At 56.8% G+C, this 23,575-nt stretch overlaps 3 protein-coding genes across 6 annotated transcripts; 1 reads left to right on the plus strand and 2 right to left on the minus strand.

Annotated features, from left to right (window-relative positions):
- Positions 1-4,682: 4,682 nt before the first annotated feature.
- On the minus strand, positions 4,683-13,350 carry DHX58 (DExH-box helicase 58). 2 transcript variants are annotated; one of them, XM_041727156.1, is made up of 13 exons: positions 13,199-13,350; positions 12,847-13,015; positions 12,421-12,622; positions 11,871-12,061; positions 11,024-11,140; positions 10,294-10,420; positions 9,949-10,140; positions 8,846-9,099; positions 8,187-8,336; positions 7,935-8,096; positions 6,886-7,076; positions 5,717-5,813; positions 4,683-5,416 (listed from the first exon to the last, which is right to left on the minus strand). In XM_041727156.1, exons 2-13 carry the CDS (start codon positions 13,012-13,014, stop codon positions 5,231-5,233), a joined length of 2,037 nt encoding a protein of 678 aa, XP_041583090.1. In that variant the 5' UTR covers position 13,015; positions 13,199-13,350; the 3' UTR covers positions 4,683-5,230. The 2 variants fall into 2 exon arrangements, with proteins under 2 accessions (XP_041583090.1, XP_041583091.1); XM_041727157.1 differs by having other exon boundaries at positions 13,233-13,333.
- Positions 13,351-13,775: 425 nt separating this feature from the next.
- Positions 13,776-21,555, minus strand: KAT2A (lysine acetyltransferase 2A). 3 transcript variants are annotated; one of them, XM_041726935.1, is made up of 18 exons: positions 21,144-21,553; positions 20,881-21,004; positions 20,395-20,540; positions 20,194-20,283; positions 19,730-19,911; positions 19,429-19,620; positions 18,475-18,581; positions 18,180-18,290; positions 17,952-18,088; positions 17,654-17,862; positions 17,332-17,458; positions 16,117-16,227; positions 15,526-15,669; positions 15,129-15,243; positions 15,001-15,037; positions 14,858-14,921; positions 14,639-14,723; positions 13,776-14,488 (listed from the first exon to the last, which is right to left on the minus strand). In XM_041726935.1, exons 1-18 carry the CDS (start codon positions 21,480-21,482, stop codon positions 14,295-14,297), a joined length of 2,514 nt encoding a protein of 837 aa, XP_041582869.1. In that variant the 5' UTR covers positions 21,483-21,553; the 3' UTR covers positions 13,776-14,294. The 3 variants fall into 3 exon arrangements, with proteins under 3 accessions (XP_041582869.1, XP_041582868.1, XP_041582870.1); XM_041726934.1 differs by having other exon boundaries at positions 17,952-18,091; XM_041726936.1 differs by lacking the exons at positions 13,776-14,488; positions 14,639-14,723; positions 14,858-14,921; positions 15,001-15,037 and having other exon boundaries at positions 15,219-15,353; positions 17,952-18,091; positions 21,144-21,555.
- Positions 21,556-22,391: 836 nt separating this feature from the next.
- Positions 22,392-23,145, plus strand: HSPB9 (heat shock protein family B (small) member 9). The gene has a single exon (XM_041726831.1). It carries the CDS (start codon positions 22,657-22,659, stop codon positions 23,143-23,145), a length of 489 nt encoding a protein of 162 aa, XP_041582765.1. The 5' UTR covers positions 22,392-22,656.
- Positions 23,146-23,575: the final 430 nt, after the last annotated feature.

A 23,575-nucleotide genomic window follows, 5' to 3' on the forward strand; every position in this document is an offset into this window, starting at 1 on the left:
CAGCGGGAGGGGTGGTGGGGTGCATCCCTGAGCACCCCCAGTCTTGTATCCCCCCCCCTCTGCTGCTGCAGCTCCGCTGAGCTCCTGAGGCCCAGAGAGAGCCCACACCCTCCCTGCGCTCAGGAGCCAAAGCAACTCTCTCCTCTCATCCATTCCCTGTTCCCTCGTAAGCGTCACAGGACATTTGAAAAAAATGTCCCAATTTTGGGGTGGAGAATGAGGTTAGCGAGCCCAAGCGGGGACTGCTCATCAGTGACAGCTGACAGTCTTCATTTCACCTTGAAGCTCCTTACTGGTCTAGATGGGTGTGTCCTAAACCCAGTTTTACTGTGGGGGTAGGGGGCTGCTACTTTCCTGGGGGACACAGAGGGTAGGAAGGGAATTCACCGAATAGCAGTTTCAATACGGGTGCGGCCAGACTCACCCCAAACACTTGTAGGGCTGGGGGCAAGAGAACAAGTGGGGGCCCACATATACATGACTAAATATTTAATAGCTAAATAAAAGGTAGAAACCGAGCCAACAAACTCTTAATTAAAATATGTTCTACTGTCCTGTCTTGACAAGGACACTCTCATAACAACCTGGAAGACCACATTCCGGTTTAGATCTCTCCGCCTCCCGGGAGTGTTTTGGGAGAATGATGCTGTGCAGGGAGAGCTCCTTTCTGCCCCAGAAGGGACTTAGGTGCAGGCATGTGGGTGGGTGCCCAGCTTCACATCCCGGTTCCGCCCTCACGCCTTGCAAACAGCTGCCCCTTAGCCATTATCAGGTGCCCTCAGCTTTAGGGATGCACACACCAGTGGCAGAGCCTGCACTGGGGATAGGTCCAGGGTAGAGGCTTGCATGGGCTACCAGCAAGCGGGTGACCATCTGGGCAGGGACCCCCCCCCCAAGCCACAGGTCTGGGGAATGTGATCCTGAAGGAGATGTACAGGCTCATTCCCTGAGCCTCTCACTCCACAGGGAGCGGGAGGGCCAGAGGAGGATGTGAGTGGAGCCCTTGAAGTCACTCAGGGTGGACACGGACACTCCCTCCCCTGCCCAGGTTTAAGGGTGCTTACTGGATTCAGCCTTCCCCAGCAGCCTCCAGAGCTCGGGCCAGCAGCTGAAGCTATCTTTCCATTGGAGGGCAGCTTGGGCCACCACCCCCCCAAACAGGATTTTCAGTCACTTGTATTATTTACCTTCCTGGAAAAATTTAGTGCGGCTTGATACCAACTTTGGATTTCTGGAGGTGGGGAGGGCAGGGAGGTGATGACAACAGGGGCTTTTTTTTTTTTCATTTGGGTCTCTAAGTCACTCTGTTCCCTTGAGGCAAAGCCCCTGGCTCCTGCTGCCACTGGCCCCTCCCCCATTGGGGCCCCCTCTTCACCCTGGAGACAGAAAAATAGGGTGAGGAAAAGAGGAGAGGGGCCCTGGGCAGCCCAGCCAGGTCCAGCTGAGATCCAGGGACCAGCACGGGGCAGAGGCTGGTGGTGGTGGTGAAGGGTGGTGCTCTCTCTGGCCAAGTTTAAAAAAAACCTTCCACCCCCCCCTCAGCACCCCCCCCCCCCCCCGCAGATCGGCTTTGCTGTCCTACACGCGAGGGGACACTTATACTTGTTGAGCTCTCAGCAGGCGCCAGACACTCTGCTAAGTGCGCTCCATTCGTATTCTCATTTAATCCTTGCAGCCACCCTATGAGGTGGGTTCTATTATTATTATCCCCATTTTACAGGTGGAGAAGCAAACTCAAAGAGGTTAAGTATCCTGTCCAAGGTCACACGGTGGGTGCAGGTGATAGAACTCAAGTCTAACTGACCTCAACAACCCCACTTTTTCCACTATAGCACTCTGCCTCCCAGAAGCAAAAAGTGAGCACAGAAGCAGAAGGGATGAAGGTCATATACGAAAAAGAACTTTCTGACAATGAGAGTTTGGGTGGTGAGAGGAGACAACTGAATGGGGAAACGAGGCGTACACAGGAAGCCTGTGTTGGATCTCTATCTGTCCCTGGGCTTGTGATGGCCTCTAGAAGGTCTGTGGGGTCCTGGCTGGATCCAGACGGCAGCATCCTGACCTCCCTTTTATCTACAGTCTGGAATCCTCTGCTCTACCCCAGTCCAGCACCGATGCCCAAAGTCTGACTCTCCCTTGTGGCTCTGAGCACAACATCTGAGCTGTCAGCCTTGGACCTCTTCTTCCAGGAAGCCTGGAACCCTGAATACTAGGAGGCAGGACTCCTTTCCTACAACCCAAATCCCTATACAGAGGGTACAAATGCACCCTGTTTCTGCAATAAGGCTCTCTTCGGTGATCACCCCCTCCACCTGGCTCTGGAACATGAACACAGAAAGTAACTAGGCAGTCCCCAGGCTCTCTGGGCTCCCCAGACCATCTGGACGATCCCTTGCTCCCTCAATCCCCCTCACCCATGCACATCTGTACCCAGGTGTAACAAATGATGCGGATGCCCTGGGCTTACTGGAAAACACAGGTCCCAGCTCAGCTAAGCACTCTTACCTCATTTACCCACAGGACAGAAGCTGTTTGAGTCACTCCGTCACTCCCTAAGGAGAGGATGCTGCACTTGGAGGGTCCTTACCCAGAGCACTGTAGTCACTACCCTCACCCTGCTCTCCTCCAGAAAGCTGCGTGCCTAATGCCCGGCCCTGTCCCTCCTCACCTCTCAGAGCCCACCCCGGCATCAGGGATAACCAGCCAGGAGCCTCTAAACTTCTCCAGAGTTTAGTTCCACCCTTTAGATGCCCAACATCCGTGCGCAGAGCCAAAGGGTTGTCCTCATTGTCCCTTGGGGGTCTCCCAGTTTTGAGACCGGGGAAGAGGACAGGTGGAGGGGGCTGCCTTGATCTCCCGCCCCTGCCCTCGAGGTCCTCAGCGTGGACCAGCCCGCTCGCTGACTTACCTGCAGGGCAGAGACGGAGCCCGCCGCGGCCACCTGCTCTCGCTGCGCTCGGGAGCGCGGGGATCCGGGCTGGCCGGGGAGGGGGCGGGCCCGGGAGGGGCGGGGCGGGGCCCGGAGGGGCGGGGCCTGGGAGGGGGAGCCACGGCCGAGCCCCGCCCTGAGTCGCGGTCGCGGCGGGTGGGCGGGTTCGTTCAGGTGGGCAGAAAGCTGGGAGAGCTTCTGGGCCACCAAGGAGGGTCTGGAGCTCTGGCTTACTGAGAACTGAAAAGGTAGGATGACTGCGTCCCGAGGACCCCCTGAAGCCCCCTGCTTCGGGCAGCCTAGCCCACGTGGCTCCACGTGAAGACCCTTCATTAGAAGAAACAAGCCTGGGAACCCCTCCTGGCCTGAGTTCCCCCTTCCATCCTAGCTCAAGAAAGTTCTCCCAGCCTGGTAAGGTGGGTGCGAGATAGGTCACCCCCTTTAAAGTCAGGGCCTCCCATCCAGGGGTCAGCTATGCAGGGGTTCAGACCACTGAGGGGACCACTAGATGCCCAGGTCTTTATCCTCAATCCATCTCTCCCTGTGACACTATCCCCTGCCCCCAATGCCAGCTTGGGGCCCCTCAGCTGTCACCGTTTAGCCCTGGAATGACAGGCGTCCAGACTTCGTGCGTTCAGCCGCATTCAAGGCCACTGAGCTTAGCACCCCTGGGCCCCTGCCCCCCTCCCTCTGCCTCCAGTCGCTAATTTTATTGACCTGTAAAAGGCACGTTGCTGGCAGGGGAGATAACTGAAGGTGAAGTGGGGAGTGGATGGGCAAAAGACCGGCAGCAGGGAGCAGAGATGTGACAGCAGAGAGAAGGGTGACTCCTGGCACCAAGGCTGAGGGACACCGGAGATTAGGAGGAGGACAAGCCCCGGGAAAGAGGTGCTCTCTGGGGCAATGGAGGCCAGAGAGACTGGAACTGGAATTTCAGCCTCAACCAGACAAGAGACAGGAGAAAGGAGGTACTGGGGACAAGAGTACCTTGTTTCTTTGTCTAGCCCCTTAGGCAGGACCAAGGATGTAGTAGGAGGGAAGGGGGTTAGATGGTGGGAAGGACTGCCATCCTGCTCTCAAATCTCTGCCCTAGCCCCCTCCCTTTCTCTTGAAGGTGACTCCTGCCTGCTGGGCCTCTTACTACAGAAATAGCCCTTTCCCTGAAGAATCAACCTAGATCTTGCCTTTCTCTTCTTTCTTGTTAAAATGAGAACAGAAAATTTAGGCCTTTACAACTTCCCCCACTCCCATGCCTACCTGAGCACCATCCCTCAAGTCCTGGATCTCAGCCTCTCCCCAGCTCAGGGAGGTGACCTGGGGAATTAGGGGAAGATGGAAGGGGTACTGCTGGGGTTGGAGCTTCTCTAATGAGATGCGGGAGCTGGGGGACCTCACATTATGAGTGGCTCTCAAATTTAGACTTGTGATGCTCTCTCCAAATAAGGTTACATGGTAGCCATAAAGAGGCGTGCTTAAAAAAAACCCCAAACTTTTAACCTTAAAAAATATACCACAAAGCAGGTCAGGGGAGGGGTAAGAGGAGGGGAGGGGTTACTTGGGAACAGGGAAACTTGTGAGTAATGGCTATGCTTGTTATCTTGATTGTAGAAGATAGGCTAAAATTTATCAAATTGTACACTATAGGTATGTACAGTGTATTTCATGTCACTTATACCTCAACAGATTTTTTAAAATACTACACTTTTTTTAAAGATTTTATTTATTCATGAGAGACACAGAGAGAGAGGCAGATACATGGGTAGAAGGAGAAGCAGGCTCCCTGCAGGAGCCTGATGTGGGACTCAATGTCAGGACCCCGGGTTCATGATCTGATCCCAATGCACACACTCAGCCACTGAGCCACCCAGGTGCCCCACCATACCTTCTCTCTACCAATTTTCCACTATTTTCAATTTATGAGGAGCCTCAAAAAACAGAAGTGACCTTATTAAGGAAGGAATGTCAAGGCGTCAAGGGAAATTTGGTAGTTGCTAGTAGAGTGTGGCCAGCATCCTGCCTCAGTTTCCCTCCCAATAACCCCCCACCCCCCACCTCCATCTAGTGTCTTTGAATGTCTGTGGTATGAGGGGAGCTCTGGGGCTAAGATGTGGCCCTCGAGGTGCTTCCACAGCATGACAGTCTGAGCCAGCCTGGACGCCCGGGTTCCTCCGTGGCTGGTCAGCATGGTGCCCCAACTGGTGACTCAGGCAGGAGGGACTTGCCCCCCCCCCCCAAGGTGGTGGCTGCTGTGGATTGTCCCGCCCTCTGCAGCCTGAGGTGGGCACTGCAGTGACGAGGTGCTCAGTCCAGGGAGAGGTCCGCCAGGTTCTGGGCACAGTGCTGCAGGTAGTCGAAGTCAGGCACGGGGAAGGGCACACGGGACCACTTCTTGGCCTGGACTCTCCCTTGGGGTGTCTCTAGAAGCATGCTGCGGACTTTGAGCGCCGGCAGCTTCACTGACTTGTAGATCATCTGCAGGCCCCAGACCTAAGGGTGGAGCAGAGATGGCTGGGTTTGGGTCACTGTCCTCAGACTGGGCTTCTCACCTCAAGTTGGGGGATCCCTAAATGTGTGGCTTGTGTCTCCCACCTCAGAGCTGTCTACCCAGTCACACTGTGGGCTCTCTAAGACAGCAGTTAGACCTCTCTCCTCCGACCGGGGGCTCCTGGGGGTAGAGCTGCTTTCCCTATCCCAGTGAGGGTGCCCTGATGGCAGAAGGCTGGGCCTCCTCTCTCAGACTGAGGACTTCTGAAGACTGGAGTTAAGAGCCATGGCCCCAACACTTACCTCCCCACAGTTCCTGCAGTGAATGGTACCCCCAGGCCTCCAGTCCTTGAAGGTTCTGTCAATGACCACCGGCCCCCGGGAGACATTGTAGTAGATTCTGGAGAGGAATGGGGGTGGCCACAGTCCTCATGACCCTGCCACCCCTGATCTCACACGCTCCAGCTTGCTGGGCCTCCACTTGGGCCTTGGGCTCTTCTGCCTGCCGAGAGGCACCAAGAGACTTCCCAGAGCCAGGAGATCCTGCCTCCAATGAGCTCTGCCTGTGCGGCCTCACTGCGTGTCCTCTGCCCATGTTCGGGCCTCAGCACGACCCATCCGGATGGTTCCAATGGTCCCCTGGCAGATCTCCCAGCTCCACCCTTCCATCCCATCCCATCCTCACTCCCAACCCACACCATCCTTCTGCCAACTGCCAGGGTGATCTTCTAAAACTGTAAATCTGACCTTGACATTCCCTGGCTCAGAATCCACCCAAGACTACTCACTGCCTGTGAGACAAGGGCTAGACTTTAGGGCCTGACCTCTTTGGCTCTCCAAAGGCTAGCCTGTCTTCTTCAGAATCTCTTCCTTCATGGTCTTTCCCATGCAAGCCAACCAGGAGCAGTGCTGGCACCTCAGGCCTGCCTGGACTCATCCCACCTTCCAGCCTGATCCGTCTTGCAAGACCTAACTGAAAAGCTGCCTCCTTGAAGGAGAGGACCTGTGTGCAGATCCTCGGCATCGTGGCCTGGCACACAGTGGCTCCCTGATAAATAATGAATGGATGGAGGGAGGGAAGATGGGAAAAGGTTACCCTCTAGGGCACAGAGGAGGAGAGGATGGCTTCAGAGTAGGTAGGACCCAGAGGGGTGGGGGTGGGGCAGGGAGCCCAGTTGAGGCCTCTCAGCAGCTGGTGTCCTGAGATCCAGCTCTTGCTCAACCACACAGTTGCTGTGGGAGCCTGGACAAGTCATTTCGCCTCTCTGAGCCTCTGTTTGCTCACCTGCAAAATGGGATAGTGATAAAACCTGTCTAACCAGACTCCTGAAGATACTGACTCAATGTTTGTCAAAATGCTATTTAAGCTCCCAAACCCTTAGAGCACTGTCTGGATGGGAGGAGTTCTCTGTCCCTCATCACAACCCTCCTTCCCTCCCTCTAATCCTGCCAGCCCCTTCCCCTGGGCTCACGAGAAGTTGGGGTTCACATTGACGTGGTGAGCGCCCTCCACCTTCCGCAGGTCACTCCCGTGGCCCACAGCCACCATGCAGTTGACGCAGAGGAGCTGCACCTGCTCCGCCAGGAACTGCTGCCGCTGGTTGTCCCGCTGGGCTGCCTGGACTGCCCTCTTGACCAGGGCTGCCCGCTGCATATCTCGGATCTGGAGTCAGAGGGGACACTGGGCAAAGCTGGGGCCTCCAAGGCCTGACCCCAAGAATGCTCTTCAGGGTCAAAGGGCTTCCAAAGACCTCAGATCATTAGGACCCAGAAGGGACTTTGCTCAACCCTCCCTGGAGCTTTTAGGAGAACTTTTAACTCTGGGGAGAAAAATAATATGGAGCAAGGGGAATGATGGGAGCAGAGTAAACTTTGTTGTCGAATCTTTGCCTCTTCTTTGGAGGATTTTGTGCAAAGCTGCTTCTTTGAATCTAACATGCGGCATCACTAATAATTATGCTGGAGTAACAGGAGTAAACGGGACCGTCCTGGGTGAGGCCTCAGGGGGAAGAGTTAAGTCCTGGTTCTGGGCTTATTTTGCATAGGTGTCAGAAGGACTCTAAGGCAGCCCTCACAGATACACAAAGTATTTGGTGATGAGGAATTAAAAGCTCTGGACAAGGGATCCCTGGGTGGCGCAGCGGTTTGGCGCCTCCCTTTGGCCCAGGGCGCGATCCTGGAGACCCGGGATCGAATCCCATATCGGGCTCCCGGTGCATGGAGCCTGCTTCTCCCTCCGCCTGTGTCTCTGCCTCTCTCTCTCTTTCTGTGACTATCATAAATAAAAAAAAAAAATAAATAAATAAAAAAAAAAAAAATAAAAGCTCTGGACAAGCCCTGTTCCCAAGGCATTTTGGGAGCCACTGTCTTCCTAGACAGACTCACCCTTAGCTCCTACCCTTCCCTCCATTCAAACCTTCCCAGGTGGGCCAGGTTAGCACCCAGAGAAAGGGGGAGCAGAGATGTGTATACAACTAGAGACCTTCCAGGCAGAGTGTCCTCAGCCCCCCTGCCCACAGACCTTGGCCTGGTACTCAGCCTGGTCCATCTTCTGCACAGCAGCCACGGCCCGCTCCATCAAAGTCTCCAGCACCTCGTTCATCAGCTCCCGTCGTAGCTCCCGACTGCCTTGGGTTGCCACAAATGAGTATATGCTCTGACCAGCCCGGGCCCGGCCCCTTGCCTGAGAAAGGAGACAGGAAGGGATCTGAGTGGGCCTGGGGTCAGTCCCACAGGCTCTCTCAGGGCTGTTGGCGGCACAGGATTTACGCACCTGGACCATGGAGATCTCGTTGGACAGAAGCCCGTAACGTACCACCACGTTGCAATGGGGGATGTCCAGCCCCTCTTCTGCCACACTTGTAGCCACCAGGAGGTTCAGAGTGCCAACCCGGAACTTTCGGATCACTTCTTGCTGGTCTCTCTGGGGTGGGAGAGGAGAAAGAGGATGGTACGCCAAGTGGGTAACCTGTCCTCCAGTCAGCCCAGCCTCACCCCGTTCAATGAGTTTGGCCTCTTTGGTTCCTTTTCCTAGGGAGTCTGAGTTGCTACTGCTACCCCCAGGACCTTGCCCATCATGCCAGGTGACCATCTAACCTCCCATATCCCCTATGGACTTCCACCTGTCTACTCAGGAGGTCTCAGGACCTATTCTTCTCCAGAAAGGGGCCCTGGACATCTGATCCTCTGTGCTGAAAACATCACTCACCTCTTTCCCTGCAGATCCCCCAAGCTTCAGCCTCTCTGCCCCCCAAGGACCCCCATCTTGGGAAGACCTTCAGGACTGGCAAGCTCAGTGTCCACCTCTCTCCCCCTAGTTCTCTGTCCTCTGCCTGGGGAAAATCATCCCCGCATAGCTCTGTGAAGACTCTGTCCCCACCCCTTCTCCCCTAGGAACACCCCCAGTCCCGGCTTCTTTCCCCAAGCCCACACCTGGGTCATATGGGTGTTTTGGCTGCTATTTCCAGCCCCAATCAGCAGGTCAGCCCTAATGTCCACTGTCTGCAGGCCTGGCTGCTGCTGGAGCCAGAGTAGGAGGGAGTGAGTGCTCTGGCGGGTCTGGGTGAAGATGATGCCCCTGGGGCTGTCGGAATGCCCAAACTGCTCCCGCAGGATCTGTTCTAGCATCTCCAGTTTTGGGTTCTCTGGGCTCTGTGTTGCCAGGTGGGCCAGCTCATTCTTGTAATCTGCCAGAAAAGCCCAAAACAGAGGCACAGGATTCAGGCCTGGAGATAGGCAGAGCATGCATGGGAGAGGGTGTGGCTCACAGGGACAGGATTGCTGGAGCAGAGGGAGCTAGAGGTTCTCTGCTCCTAATTCCCCCTAAAGGTGCACCAGGAGAACGTTCAAGGACACGCTGTGCCCACCCAACCAGCCTTACACCAGGGGCCTACAGCACAAAATCTGGAGACATACCTCTGACCTCTGCTACCCAGGATTAACTCAACCTCAGGTCTCTTCAGAAAGATCCTTGCCTCACCCCTCAGCCTTGCTGAGGCCTCTTGCCTTAAATGTCACTCTCTAGGGGCAACTGAGCCTGGATAGCTCAGTTGGTTAAGCATCTGCCTTCAGCTCAGGTCATGATCCCAGGGGCCTGCGATGGAGCCCTGCTCAGTGGGGAGCCTACTTCTCCCTCTCCCTCTGCTGCTCCCCCTGCTTGGGCTCTCTCACTATCTCTCTGTAAAATAAAGTAAAATAAATATAAAATAAAAAAATAAAATAATTATAAAATAAAATAATAAAATAAAATAAAATAATGTCACTCTGATCACCTCACTTTCCCAGGTTAAAGGTACCACATACCCCAGACTTTGAAGGGACAGTCTCCCAACTAAATGGCTTTTAAAACATCTATGTCAATAGCACGAGTTAGTTTTCATATCTATGCAAACCTTAACAAGTGAGGGCATATGGGTTTGTCCTATCCATGGTCTTGACTCATGGTTAGAAAAATAGGGCCCCGTGACCCTCGCTGGCACCTTCCTAATCTGCGTTGGTGCCTGTGCCCAGTCCTGTCCAGTTCCCACGAGCCTCACCATCGAACAGTGCCAGCAGCCAGCGCTCAGCCTGCAGGACCTGGGTCTTCGTGGCACGCTCCCTGTCGTAGAAATCTCCCAGCGACTTCAGGGCATCCACAGCACGGACCGTGTCGTGGATGAGCAGCGCGTCATTGTAGCGCCGCAGGTGAAGAGCGTATACCCGGCGCTGCTGGAGTCCGGCCTGGGCCGCTGCGGATGGACAGCGGATCCAGCGGGGCACAGGGTCTTAGGGGCCACGTTCCCCCAGCCTCCACCTGCCCAGACTCCTCCCCGCCCCAGGCTGAGCTCCGCCCCCAAAGGCTCCTACCAAGCAGGTCCCAGCCCAAGCCTTGCCCCTCTCACCATCCTGGCTCAGCTCCACCACCTGCTGCTCATAAGTCTGTGTCCCAAAGTCGCGGCTTAACACAGGCATCTCCAGGCGGTTGTGGATTCGGTCCATGAGCTTCTTCAGCATGTCCCCAAATGGGTCCTGGATGGGAAGAAGGCATGAAGAGATTCCCATACACATGGGGGTGGGGGGCCGTGAGCACCCAGTGGGGGTGCTGCTCTCTGCCTGAAGTTGCTCTGTTCCTGCTGCCATATCGGTGGGAGCTCCAGAGAGGAGCCTGCTGGGATGTGAATGAGTCCTAGGTGGAGGCTGGGGTCAGGTTCCTGCATAGGGCTCCTGCTCTGCCTCTACCTCCTACATGCCCTTGACCTCTGGCCTGCACAGAGTAATGTCTAAGTCCTTGTGCACCCTGTCACAGCAGGCACCAGACAGTGTCTACACGGCAGAAGAGCTTCTGCACAAAGTGCCTGAGGGTTATGGTTTTGCAAGGCACTCTACAGGGTGCCGTGGGTTTCCACAGATGCCCATAGGGGCATTGGAGCCAAGCCATACAGCAGGCTGTGAGCATGGGCTGTAACTTCCCCATTTCACAGAAGGGAAAAACAGAGGCTCAGATAAATAAGCAAGTTACCCAAAGTCACAGAGCTATTAGGGGTGGAGTCAGGATTCAACCCCAGATGACCTACTTTTACCCCCAGACCCCACACACCCCCCTTCTCCCCCCCGCCCCGGCCTTCCACTCACCTGGCTGCGCCTATGGCAGAGACTGTACTGTTTGCATGGCTGAGCACTGTGTTCCTGCAGCTGGGGGCGATGGTTCTCCGGTGACATGATGCGCCACGTGTCCAGGTTGGCACAGAGCTGAGGCAAGAGAGAGGGGTTCACTGGAATGGGGGAGAGTCCCGTGAGGACAGTGGGCAGAACTTTGGGATAGGATAGGTCCCAACTGCCATAGAGCAGGGCCATCAGGAGTGGGGATTCATTTAGTCAATGTTTGTTGCTCACCATCTCTGTGCCCCAGTAGGTACTAGGGATTCAGAGGGTCTTATTTTGGAGTTGGGGAGGCAGATGATAAACCAGTCAAGAATAACAGAATGGGAGGCTTTCAGACTGTGTTAATGAGCTTTGGGGAGAATAAAATTGGATGACACAACAAGAGTGCAAAAGGGAGTGATCAGGGAAGACTCTGAGGAGGTGACATTTAAGCTGTTCCCTGAATAACAAGCAGGAGCCAGACAGGTCAAGTGCAGGGGGAAGGGCATTCAAGGCAAAAGGAATGGTGAGCGCAAAGGTCCCGAGAAGGCCCTAACATGCTTGAGGTTCAGAGAGGCAGCTGGTAGAGTAGGAGTGAGTGGAGGGTGTGGGAAATGAGGTTGGACAGGTAGACAGGGCGGGGTAGGATGGAACTCTGTAAGCGACAGTAGAGCGCGTGGGTTTATCCTAAGTGCAATAAGAAGCCACTGGCAGCTGGAGTGTAAGTGATGAAAGGGCCCAGACGGTGCCTGGGAAGGCCTGGGGAGGGCTGCTGGGCATGGGGCGGGGCAGGGCAGGGAGGACTCTGGTGGGGCAGGGTCTCAGGGGCCAAGCTGACCTGTAGGATGTGGTCAATTGCTCCATCGAGCGTGGAGGCCCCACCAGTGCCCGGGGAGGCTGTGAGACCCAGCACCTGGGGCAGCGGCCGTGTCCTCTGGAGTTTATGCTCTAGGTACCGGCTCAGGATGAGGTTGTAGACAGTGTCTTTGTGCGTGTGGTGACACTCATCCACCACGAGCAGGGAGAAGGCTGGGGGTACATGGGGCAAGGCCGTGACCCACATTTGCAAAACCCTTCTTCCCCACAGGTCATCTCTCTCCTTCCTACTTTTACAGCTTGCAGCCAGGCTCCAGATAGCATCCTGGGCTGGGGTGACTGACCCCCATTTTACAGATTAGTCAACTGAGGCTCAGCGGTAGTGGTTGGGGGGACTTGCCCAAGATCCTGTAGCCAGGCCTACTTCTAGTAGGCTGTATGCCAGGGTCTGGAGAACGGGGAAACCCGCACTCCCACAAAATGTCCCAATAGCTTTACTAGGAAAGGTATCCTGGGGTTGGCAGGTAGGGTGCCTCAGGTGCATACTCTTTCCCCTGGCTCACAGCCCTCACCATTGAGTTCCACATGCTCCTCCTCCTCCGGGCTGGTCAGCGCCATCTGTAGCAGCTCAGCTGTGCAGATGATCAGGTCATGGCTCCGGGCCAGGTGGCCAAAGCCAGCTCGTGGCCCCATGTCCCCGCTCAGGGTTATAATGGCCCAGCGTTTGCCCAGCATGCGGCTGAACTCCTCACAATGCTGGGTCACCAGGTGCACCTGGGGATGGAGAATGAGGTGGGAGAGGAAGTTGGATTGGGGCAAGGGGGATGGGGGAGGAGGCAACGTGACCCCCCTCCCTCATCCAGGACCTGGCTGGGCACAAGAATGGGAGAAAAGGTGAGTAAACTTTAGAGATGGCCACAGCAGCCCTGGCGTTCTGGAGGGTCTTGTGAGACACCTGAGGAGTTGAGACCCCACCGAGGGAAGTGTGGGCTACTCACCCTGTTGACCAGTACAACCACCTTGGCTCGGTCCACAGTCTCTAGATGCCTCTTGGCCACATAAGCAGCAGCCCGGGTTTTCCCAGCTCCAGTGGGCAGCCACATGATGATATTCTTGCCCTCCAGGGCAGGCATGATCACCTCCCACTGGTAGGGTCGCAGCTCCATTCTGACAATGGAAAGAGAGTCAGACTCCTGGCCCACCAGGCCCCCGTCCTGCCCCTGGCCAGCCCAGTCTGGCTCAGAGACTTCCCCAACACATCTGAGGGGGGTGAGGAAGAGGACTGAAGGGATCTATCAGGAACCCGATCTGGCCAAGACAGGAGTGGGAGTAACACAAACTACACCTGACCTTTGCCCCGTGGGTTCTTATCTGCAACACCTGCCTGGGTGCTGAGGCACTGAGGTGCTGAGGGTGGCCGCTTAGCTTAGCCCTGGTGCCTGGTGTCACCGGGCTGGGGCTATGCCGAGAAACAGAAACTGAAACTGAGGGAGGAGCCAGCACCGGCAGAATTCCTCCTTAATCTCCCTTCCCCTTCCCCAACCCTCCTCCTCCCCCAGAAAAGCTGCTGGAAAGCACCCTCTCATTCCTCCTGGGTCCTGCTGGCCCCTCCTCCAAGAGCAGAGTCTGCCTAGGCAGGCCACCCCACCTCCACTCCTTTTGAGCCAGCTGTAACCACGTCCACCCAGGTCAAGGCTGCCAGGTGGAAACTGGGGTCCCTGCAGCCCTGACACCTGAACCAGGAACAGCTGAGAGTAGGGAGAAGCAGGTGCTGCAGTTGGGCAGGTGCCATCACCCCAGCGGTGCGGGAGGCTGGGTGAGAAGGATGGTCCCATCTGATGTTTAATAGGCTCCAGTGTTGTAGGAGGTGGGGGCAGAAACAGGGTCAACCTGTTAAGGTTGGGGGCCCTACCAAAAAGGCCAACAATCACACAGAGAAATAAAAAGAACTTTATTGTTCCCTCTGAGGGATTAATGCCAGGAAATGAGTGGTCCCCAGGGCCCCCACCCCTGGGGGACAGACAGTGCAGGGTGAGGCATGACCCCCCAGTCCAAGCTGAACTTTCAAATGCTGAAGCCCCTTCCCTCAAGCTAAAATTGGCAGTCCCAACCCTTGAGGAAATAGTGGGACAGGCCAGGCCCAGGACTTCAAGACTCCATGGCTCTATGGGGACAGGGCTGGAGGCCACCACGGCCTCAGGAAGGCTGTGCCTCTAGCCACCAGTCACTTTAGAGAGGTGGAGCCCCAGACCCAGGAGATCCCTCCCCAAGGTCAGATACAAGGAAAAGTGGGACAGAGCTGCAGGCGTCCAGAAGGGGCTGCAGCGCCGAGGGCTGGAGTGTCTCAGGCTGAGAGGAACCCAGGCACCAGGGGCACCCCCTCGAGATTGGATCAGAACCCGATGTAGAGACATTCCAGGTCAAGGCTGTGGTCCAAAGCCAGAGACTACTTGTCAATGAGCCCGCCCTCCTTGAGCTTGAAGTAGAAGAATTTCTCCAAGGCGCTGGCGCAGCGGCAGTACTCGCTGTCTGGGGGGTTGTACTCGCGGCAGTTGGCAATGACACGCTGCAGGTCAGCCACAAAGAGCTTGCGGGTGACATAGTAGCGGCTGCGTAGTCGCTCTGTCATGGTCTTCAGGTCTGGGGCAACAGGAGACAAGGGCATGCTTTTAAGAGGCTGAGGAGAGCAAGGCTGACCACCAGAGGGGGTGCTGTGGGGCCTGGTGAAGGCAGGAGCAGGAGTATGGGAGGTGGAAGGGGAAGGAAGGGGTGGAAATGGAGTGTCCTCACCAATAGGGAAGCGGATGACCTCATAGTAGTCAGGGGCCTCCGACTTCTTCACAGGCTCCATGAAGGGCCAGGCACTGGGGTGTGACTGGAGAGGAAAGCCAAGCTGGAGTCAGGCCCACTGTGACCAAGCCCAGCTGTGAGTACCACCCACCCCAGAAGGGGTTGTAAGGCCACAGTCACTGGTACAGGTACCCCCAGAGGGGAACCTGGTCTCCCCACCTTGATCTGGGCCAGCAAGTTTTTGAGGGTTGTGTAGAGCTGGTCTGGATCCTTCAGCTCCTTCCTGGGGCGAGAGACACCATGTCTGAGGCCCTTGGTCCTTTTGCCTTCCCCAACACCCTCTCCCTCCATACAACACTCACCCCTTCTCCTTCCCCAATGGCTTCCAGCCTGTCTCTCCTGCAAAGCGGGGAGTGGGGAGAGCATCCCTAAGAATCTGAGAACATATTCTGAGCAAGGGGCCCCCTCCCCCACCAAGACCCCTGCTCACGAATGCCGGGGACACTCTCCACAGGGATCTGCCTCACACCCTCCTTGAAGCAGCTGAGCCCGGGGTAGACCTTTCGGATCTGGGCCTGTTTGCGCTCAATCAGCTTCTTGATGATCTGAGGGAAGGCAGGGTCTGAGGGGCCAACTCCAGCCCCAGCGGCAACCCTCGCTGGGCCAGGGTCAGAGGCCCTGCTGCTGAGTCCAGGCGCCTCATCTCCTAACTTCCCTGGGAGGCAAAGCAAGAACCAAGATCCTGGCCCACGCCCACCTCACACATGTGCGTACGTGTGGTACACATCCACACATGTGTGCTCACTCCCAAGGTGTACAAGAAAAGCCCCAGGTTGTGTGCATGCAAGCATGCGTGTGTACAAAGACACACATAGAGACACACACACCTCCTTCTGCTTTTTGATGATATGGGACAGCTCTGTGTAGGGAATCCGGGGATTCAGCTCACACTCCATCAATGTTGCGCCCTCATAGTCCTTAATGTAACCCAGGTAGCGGCTCTTGGGCACCTTGATGTCCTTGGAGAAGCCCTAGGGAGTGGACAGTTATGACCTAATCCATCAGCAAGGCTTTTCCAACTTGGATAATCCTCCTCCCAGGAACCCCCCGAGGGGCTGTGCATGCTGTGTCCCCTCTCCCTGGTTCCTGGATCACCTTCTGTGGTAGGTGGTACAATGTTCTGTGCTGTGTGGGCTCAATTAATTTGCCCCTGGAAAGGCTCCAGGTCAGCTGCTCCGCCCAAATCATCCTCCAGAGCCTCCCAGCTCTACCAGCCTGCCCTCCCACTCTATAGGTGCCTACTTGTCACAGGGGTGGCAGCGGGAGGCAGGCAGATGGGCATGGGAAACCTCTCCGTTGGTGCCAGATGGCACAGGGAACAAACACCAAGGGGCTCCCACCCCAGCCACACCAGTGGGCTAGACCGAGTGACCCTGAGCCCCGGGCAGCAGGCAAGTGTGGGCTGAGGTGCGGATCACCTGCTTTTTGAAGTAGCCAATGGCGTACTCGTCGGCATAGGTGAGGAAGTAGAGAATGTTGTGTTTGATGTGATACTCCTTCAAGTGGTTCATCAGATGAGTCCCGTAGCCCTGTGGGGAAGGGGAGCAGGGCTTAGAAGGGCAGCCTAGAGCAGAGAGTGGACTGCACAGGAGAGACGGACAGCCGGGGATCTGGCATCCAGAGGAGGAAAAGCAATTGGCAGAGGAAGGGGAATTTATGGGGAAAAAGTAAAGGATGCTGGCGTTGCTCAGTGCTTACTCTGAGCCAGGCGTTTTGCTAGGTACTTTATAGGCCACCTCTTAAGTTAATCCACTAGATAAATATTTTTATCTCCGTTATACAGAAAACAAAACAAAACAAAACAAAAAACCCACAAACACCTGAAACTCAACTATTTTAAGAAATGTCTCCAAGGTCAGTCAGCCAGCCACAGTAAGGCCAGGACTAAAAACCCAACCAGGAAGTTGCCATCTAGGTGTCACTGGTTCCCAGCTCCCAGGCCTCAGAGTTAGAGCAAAAGGGGGAGTGGCATCACAAGGGCCCTACTCGTTTCAATATCTGAACCCTGAAGAAAGAGTGTCTCCCCCCATATGTCAAGACCGAAGGGGCACCATGCAGATCTGGATTACATAAAACAGGAGAACTGGGGACCCTACCAGTAGGTCTGTTGTGCCAAATCAAGGATGGAACCCACGACTATCCTCCAATGCAAGACCAGCGTAAAAAGTATTACCCCCTCCCTCCCGTATATGTGAATGTTCAGGCGATGAAGGAAATTCAAGTCCATTTAAAAGCTTTATTGAGGGGCGTCTGGGTGGTTCAGTCAGTTAAGCATCTGCCTTCCACTCAGGTCATGATCCCAGGGTCCTGGGATTGAGTCCCACCTCGGGCTCCCTGCTTAGCAGGGAGTCTGCTTCTCCTTCTGCCTCTCCTCCTGCTCATGCTCTCTTTCAAAGAAGTAAATAAAATCTCTCAAAAATAAATAAATAAATAAAAGGGTTATCGACTTTGGGACTCCATTTGTCAACAAGTGTTTTCTTAATGCAGTTACCAAAGGACAAGTGCCACCTTGTGGGGCTGGAAGGAACTGCCTGGGCACTAAGAGAAGGGTTAGGGACTGTGGTTCTGACAGTCCCAAACCAGAAGCAGGTGGTGGGTGGTGGGTAGGGGTGAGGCCAGGAGCAGGTACTCACCTTCACTTGCTCATTTGAGGTGACAGCGCAGAAGACAATCTCGGTGAAGCCCTGAGTGGGAAACATGCGGAAGCAGATCCCACCTATGACCCGCCCATCCTTGATTAAGGCCAGAGTCTTGTGCTTCCTGAGGGGAGAGAGGACAAGTCACTGCTGCTACCTGTTCTCCAAATGCCCCCCAGGTCTCTACAGCCTTAGAGGCCAGGGCCATATTTAGTGCTGGGAGAGGAGAAGCAAGTATTCCCACGGCTTTGGGTGGGGTGGGGGCAGGGGCTGAGGACAGGTGTGGTGCCCCAGGGTCAGGACTCTTCTGCAGACGCACGGGTCAAAGACGAGGCGGGCGATGTACTCCTTAGGCATGCGTGGCAGCTGGTGGGAGAAGACATTCTGCAGCCCCACAAGCCAGAGCAACACCCGCCGGTTGGCCTTGGGCGTCAGCGAGTTGCCGATGACGTGGAACTCAATGATGCCTCGGCGCTCCTCCAGACGAGCTGTCTCGTCCCGGGCTGCGTTGGCTGACAGCAGGCTCGTCTGGGCACCAGAGGAGAGGTGGGAAGCTGAGGCCTCAGAGGCTGGTGAGGCCCCCTTCCCTACACTGGTCAGTTATCCAGGCTGCCCACCTCGGGCCCCAGCATGGCGGCAGGGTCAGTGATGGTGAGCATGACCTCATTGACCAGCTCCATAGGGATGTCGCCCATTACACGGAGCCGCTTGGCATCCTCCAGGGTCAGGTTCTCCGGAAGCTTCCTCTTCTCACCTGCTGGGAAGGTTGGCAGGGTCTCTGGTGGACAGCAAGAGAAGTCAGGGGAGGGGTAAATGAGGGTCAGACGTCAGGGGTCAGTACCCACCTGGCATGGGCTCAGCCCCTCCGGAGTCCAGACTCAAGGAGCTGTTGCTGCCTCCACCCATGGTAGGGCTGAAGATGGGGGTGCTGGGGACAACTGCTGCACTGACCGTAGCTGAGAGTGAGCGAAATTAGGAGTGGGGGGTCAGAGATGGTGGGGGGTCCCAAAAAGGGACTCCCTGACACACCCTTCTGCATATCCCCACTGCAGCCATCTGCAGTGCCTCTTCCCCAGCAGAGGGCTGAGCTCTGCCAAGAAAGCCAAGCCAGGAGCCTGCAGAGCCTGCTGGAGCACATACCTGGCCTGGGCACCAGCTGGGTCCCCTCTGAGGGTGGCATGGTGAAGCCGGACTCCCAGATTGGAGAGTTTGCCCCATATATCTCCTCCTCCAGCATGGACAGGAATCTGTGGGGAGGGTACAGTGTGTCTCGCAACTCTGTCCTCCAACCAAGGCAGCAGCCTGGACCAGACCCAGACTGGAGGCAGGTCAAAGAGACCCTGTTCTCAGGAAACTGGGAGCCAGAGAGCGGAGACAGCTTCAGACTAGGGGGAGACACAGTCCCCTGGTCAAAGGCAGAACAGGACATCCAGGACAGGATCAGAGGCCCAGTTTGCCATGGTGTGCAGCACATGGGGATAGAGTCTGACTGGTGCCATCCTGTGCTATGCGGCCGAGCAGGGCACTAAGTCACCCTGGACCTCAGTGTGAAACGGGGCTCAGAATCCACCCCCTCCTGCCACCTCACATTCCCACCTCGCAGCAGAAGGGGCCCTGAAAGGCCTACATTAGTCAGCAAAGGCGTCTCAAACTGGGGAGTGGTGAGCCAAGTTTAAAGTGGGAGAGAGGGGCAGCACAACAGAGCAAAATCTTACGGAAAGGACTACAATAGGAGTGGAAATCGGTTTCACCTCAAGCATAAGCTCTGGCTTCTTGGCACGTTGCGGTGGGAAGGATTCTGAGGCTGTGTCCAGGCCCCATGGGAAACAATTAGTCACATCTACCAGGGGCATGGGCAGGGGTAATGTTAGCACTCAGGCCATGTACCTGCCATCCCCAGACTAGCACACGCAAAGGCAAATGCCAGCAAGTTGCATCTGGGCCCCAGACAAGTCTGCCAGGTAGACACCCAGATCCCAGAAGGCTCATGGAGGGGGAGGAGGGACCATTCCAAGAAGCCTTCCTGGAAAAAAGGGGACAACAGGGAGGATGTGAATCTGGAGCAAACTCCTGACAGGCCGGAGTGAGCCTTACTTTGGGAAGTGGGTGAGGATAAGGGTCCTCTTCTCAGGCACCAGCTTGTCCTTCTCCACCCGGAACTTCTCTAGCAGCTGCCGCCGGGTCACAGTGAAGATGGAGCGGAGAAGGCTTCGTCCAAAGATGTGAGTGGTCTCGTACCGGGGGAGGCTGTCACAGCTCTGGGGTACGTGGCAGTAGCAGAGCCATCTGCGGGCAGAGGGGAGGTAGGATGGAGAATGGAGACACTAAACCCAGGTTGGGCTTATCAGCACGAGCACCCCCACCCCCACTCCCCGCTGGCCTTGGCCAGCCCTACCTGGTATAATTGACCTTGTAAGTAGCCACGTCCTCAGCCTGAGACCGCTGCCGAAATTGGGCAGGAGTCTCAAGCTTCCAGTAGTTAAGGCAGAGCAGGAACATCTTTGAGAGTTCAAACATCGTCTGCCGCTCCCGAGGAGCCAGGTGACTAAACTTATACTGCACAAAGTTCAGCACACCCTGAGAAGGGGTGGGTAGGGAACAAGACCAGGAAGGAGACGTGAGCGGCCAGCAGGGGTTTCTTATCCAAAATCTGGTGCTTCCTGAGGGCAGGCTAAAGCTCCCCTCTCACTCGGGCTCTCTGTGAAGAAAAATTGTGCCCCCTTCCCAGCTCCATGCCCATCTTGAACATCCTCCCTTCTCTGAACCTGTCCCTTGTTCTCAGCTTGAGGAAGATGGGGAACACAGGCTCCTCACTCCTCCAAGATGCCCCCAATTCTCTTACTACCTTCCTCATCCCACCTGCTCAATATTAGGCTTCTCAAATGGGGGACTGCCCAGGGAGCCCTCCACCACTGGCCGGGTCATCTGCAGGATGCATTTCCGCAGGAGCTGGAGGAAGAGGAAGAGGGAGGAGTAGGGGTCAGTGGAGCTCAGAGCTGCAAACTGCCCAGTCCAGCCCCACCTCCTTTGCTCATTCACACTCACTTGGATGAAGCTCACCTTGAAGAGGTAGAAATAGACCTGCTTAGTGTCCGTGTCCTCCTCTTTGTGAACAGACATGAACAGGTTCTCCACGTCCACCACCATACCCAGCAGCCGGTTAATCTCATCTTCTGACACATTCTCCAGGTGGGACACGTGGTCAGCTGCAAGAAGGAAAGGTGGTAGGTTTGGAAAGAAAGGATAGATGACCAGAGCTCTTTCTCACTCTTCATCACCAGTCAATGTACAACCTCGGTAGCTCCAAACAGCATGACCAGTAGTGAGACTGACTGCTACTATGTCAGCCTTGGGTGGACCCTGTCTATTCTGGGCTGGCAAATTTCCTTTCTCGTAACTTGGGAGGGATACATGTTCCCAAGCCAATCCCTCCTTCGGAGGCATTTTTGGTTCCAAAGATAAAACTCAGTGGCACTTATATTATCCTGTCCAAGCAGGCCCCAGGACCTGCCCCCGCCCCAGCTCCAAGGGCACTACCTGCCTTACCCAAGGGGTGCTCACAGCTGCGGCACAGCTCGCTCAGGTTGGCAGCTGGCTGCTGCAGGTCCATGCGGGGTGCAGTGGGGGGCTTGGGGTTTTTCCAGCCATTACACTTGCAGGTTTCGTTGGCCTGGCGTTACAAAACTCGGTCAATAGCCCTGTAACCGGGCACGGGGAGCCGATCCCCAGCCACAGATTTGCCCCCATTCCCACCGGAGCCCTGGGATGCCCCAAGCCCCGCCCCTTCTCACCCCAGGCCCCGCCCCCACCTTGCAAGCCGAGAAGACCCCTAGCTTCTCAAGCTTCTTGGCGCGCGGCAGCCCCCGGACTTGCGCCTTCCTCTGGCTGGCGCGCTGCTGCTGGCTCAGGCCAGGTCGAGCCGGATCCCCTCCGCTCCCGGTCCCCCCACTTCCTACCCCGGGACCCCCAGTCCCTGTGCTGCCGGCTGGGGCTGCAACTGGCGCGGGGGCTGGTGCCGGAGTGGGAGCCGGAGTCGGGGCTGAAGCCGGGCTGGGGGCAGGAGTCGGAGGTGGGGCAGGGGCTGGAGACTGAAGGGGACGGGGCTGCGTGGCCGGAGCCGGGGTCGAGGCCTGGGAAGGTTCCGCCATGGCCTCCCCCGCAGCGGAGCGCGGCGCGGCGCTCCCAGCCCTAGGGCCGCATGGGCAACCGGCGCTCGGTGCGCAGGCGTCGCTGCGCCGGAGCATGATGGGAGTTGTAGTCTTCCACGACCGCTCCCTCGTTTCTGGCTTCCAGACTTTTCTGTCCTGCCTCTTGGCCCCAGACAAGCAAGTGAAGCCTGAGCCATTACCCTAGATTGTCTCCTCCTCACTTCTAATCTCTCTTTGAAGTCTTCTGGGATAGCGAGGACTGCCGTTTTCTTGGGGACCTAGAGGAGCATCTGAGAAAACAGGCTCCTGTTGAGGGGAATCACAGATGCTGCCCACCTCCCAAGCCTGAGCCTATTGGTACCGTCCTGGGGTCTGGGGTCGTGTTGGCTCCCGCCCCTCCACCCCCTGTCCCTGTGCCACACGTCTGCGGACACAGAAGTGCAGCCACAGCGGAGATTAAGCAGCAACACTTCCATTTCTTGCCCCGTGGAGGTGGCTACATGGGGGTGCTCTCTGGGGGATAATTCAGTGGTACTCCCTGGTGCGCTTTTTCTATTATGTTATATTTCAGCAATAAAGGATTATCATAAAAGCAGTGAGCGCCAGAAGGCAGGGTTCGCGTCTTCCTTCTGTCCCAGAGCCCAGCCCTGAGCCGGCCACAGTAGACCCAGAGTCTGACGAACGAAGGAAACCAGGAAGTCGCGGTCACCTCCTAAGCCCCGTGTGTCACAAGACTGTGCGCGGTCAGGATGGAAGACCCTCACGGTCACACCCCCGGGCTCGGTTCAGGGGACAGCCCTTCTTGTCCTCAGGCCTCATTCTGGGAAGGGCAAGAGCCGGGCTCCATCTCGCCTCCGCCCTGTGCTGGTGAGCGCTACAGGGCCGGGTGGTCTGCGCCGGTGGGTCACCGCCCCGAGCTGGGGAAGGGCCTTAGGGCCCGGAGCCAGGATGAGAGCAGCAGTGGCGCGCCAGGGCGGTGACCACCAGGCCTGCGGAGACCGGACTGGCGTAGCAGGCGGCCGCGGAGGAGCGGAGCCGGGCTGCACGGAGCCGGGCGGCCCCAGGGCCTCTCCCCAGGGCGCGCAGCCGCCCTCCGGCCCCCCCCCCGCCCCCCGCCGAGCGCCCAGAGCCACGCCCAGGGCCTCGCGCCCTCGGACAGCAGTTGCTCACTCGGATGCAGCCGGTTGGTAGCGGTCTCCCCAGCGGGAGCCAGGCGGCATCCCGCTGTCCCAGCGTGGCCCTTGCCCAACAGAACCAGGTGGCCACACTGCCCGTACGGCTCCTGAGGGACGATGTGGTGACTGCGCAGAACAACGTCCATGCAGAGAATGGCTTCCAGATGAAGGTGGATGCCTGTGGCTTTGCCCCGGAGGAGCTGGTGGTGCAAGTGGACGGCCAATGTCTGATGGTGACCGGCCAGAGGCAACTGGAGGGCTGCAGCCCGAATGGGGCTGGCTACCGTGTGGCGCAGAGGGTGCACCGGCAGATGCAACTACCACCGGACCTGGATCCCGCCGCCATGACCTGCAGCATGACCCCCTCCGGCCAGCTGTGCCTCCGAGGCCAGTGCCGGGCGCTGCCTTCCCCGGAAGCCCAAAAAGGCCCATCCCCGAGACTCCGAGGCCGTGGCTCTAAGAAGGGTCAACCTACCCTGACCCAGTAAACAACAATCGTAGTGTGCAGCAGCAGCCTTGGTGTTCTGTGGTCTTTTCTTGGGGTTGGGATCAAAGGTGGAGGCATAATGGAGGTAGAGAGAGGGCCAGTGGGGGGCTTAGGGAGGCAGGAAAAGCACTTTACGGTGGTGGTCCACCAAACATCAGGTCTCTGTGGCCCCGGGAAGAGCTGGGGAAAGAGCTGGGGAAGAGCTGGGTCCGGGGCTCAGTAGACCAACAGCCCAATGCTGGGCAAATGACAGCAGCAGCTCCAGCAGGGAGCAGCAGAGGGCCAGGATGGCAGCAGGGGCACCAGGCTCCACAACCAGCAGAGGGCCCCGACAGACCAGAGATCAGATAGATACAAAGACGACTTGATATGGGGTGGTCTCTTGGTCTCAAGACCAGGCAAAGGTTCCAGAGATCACCTGGGAAGAGGAT

This window comes from Vulpes lagopus, chromosome 12, assembly GCF_018345385.1.
Source record: "Vulpes lagopus strain Blue_001 chromosome 12, ASM1834538v1, whole genome shotgun sequence".
NCBI lineage: Eukaryota > Metazoa > Chordata > Mammalia > Carnivora > Canidae > Vulpes > Vulpes lagopus.

Bases quoted from the DNA above. Each gene is read 5' to 3' on its own strand.
- DHX58 (XM_041727156.1), bottom strand. From the start codon at position 13,014: ATGGAGCTGCGACCCTACCAGTGGGAGGTGATCATGCCTGCCCTGGAG. The intron at 8,097-8,186 runs GTGCGTAAATCC...CTCCTTTCTCAG, and splicing joins ACGAGATCTCCATGGTCCAG to GCAAGGGGCCGGGCCCGGGC. The intron at 7,077-7,934 runs GTCTGTGGGCAG...CTCTGACTCCAG, and splicing joins AGGCTGAGTACCAGGCCAAG to ATCCGAGATATGCAGCGGGC.
- KAT2A (XM_041726934.1), bottom strand. From the start codon at position 21,482: ATGGCGGAACCTTCCCAGGCCTCGACCCCGGCTCCGGCCACGCAGCCC. The intron at 18,291-18,474 runs GTATGTGCTCCA...GCTCACTCTCAG, and splicing joins CCAGCTGGTGCCCAGGCCAG to CTACGGTCAGTGCAGCAGTT. The intron at 15,038-15,128 runs GTGAGCAGGGGT...CCCGCTTTGCAG, and splicing joins GGAGAGTGTCCCCGGCATTC to GAGAGACAGGCTGGAAGCCA.
- HSPB9 (XM_041726831.1), top strand. From the start codon at position 22,657: ATGCAGCCGGTTGGTAGCGGTCTCCCCAGCGGGAGCCAGGCGGCATCC.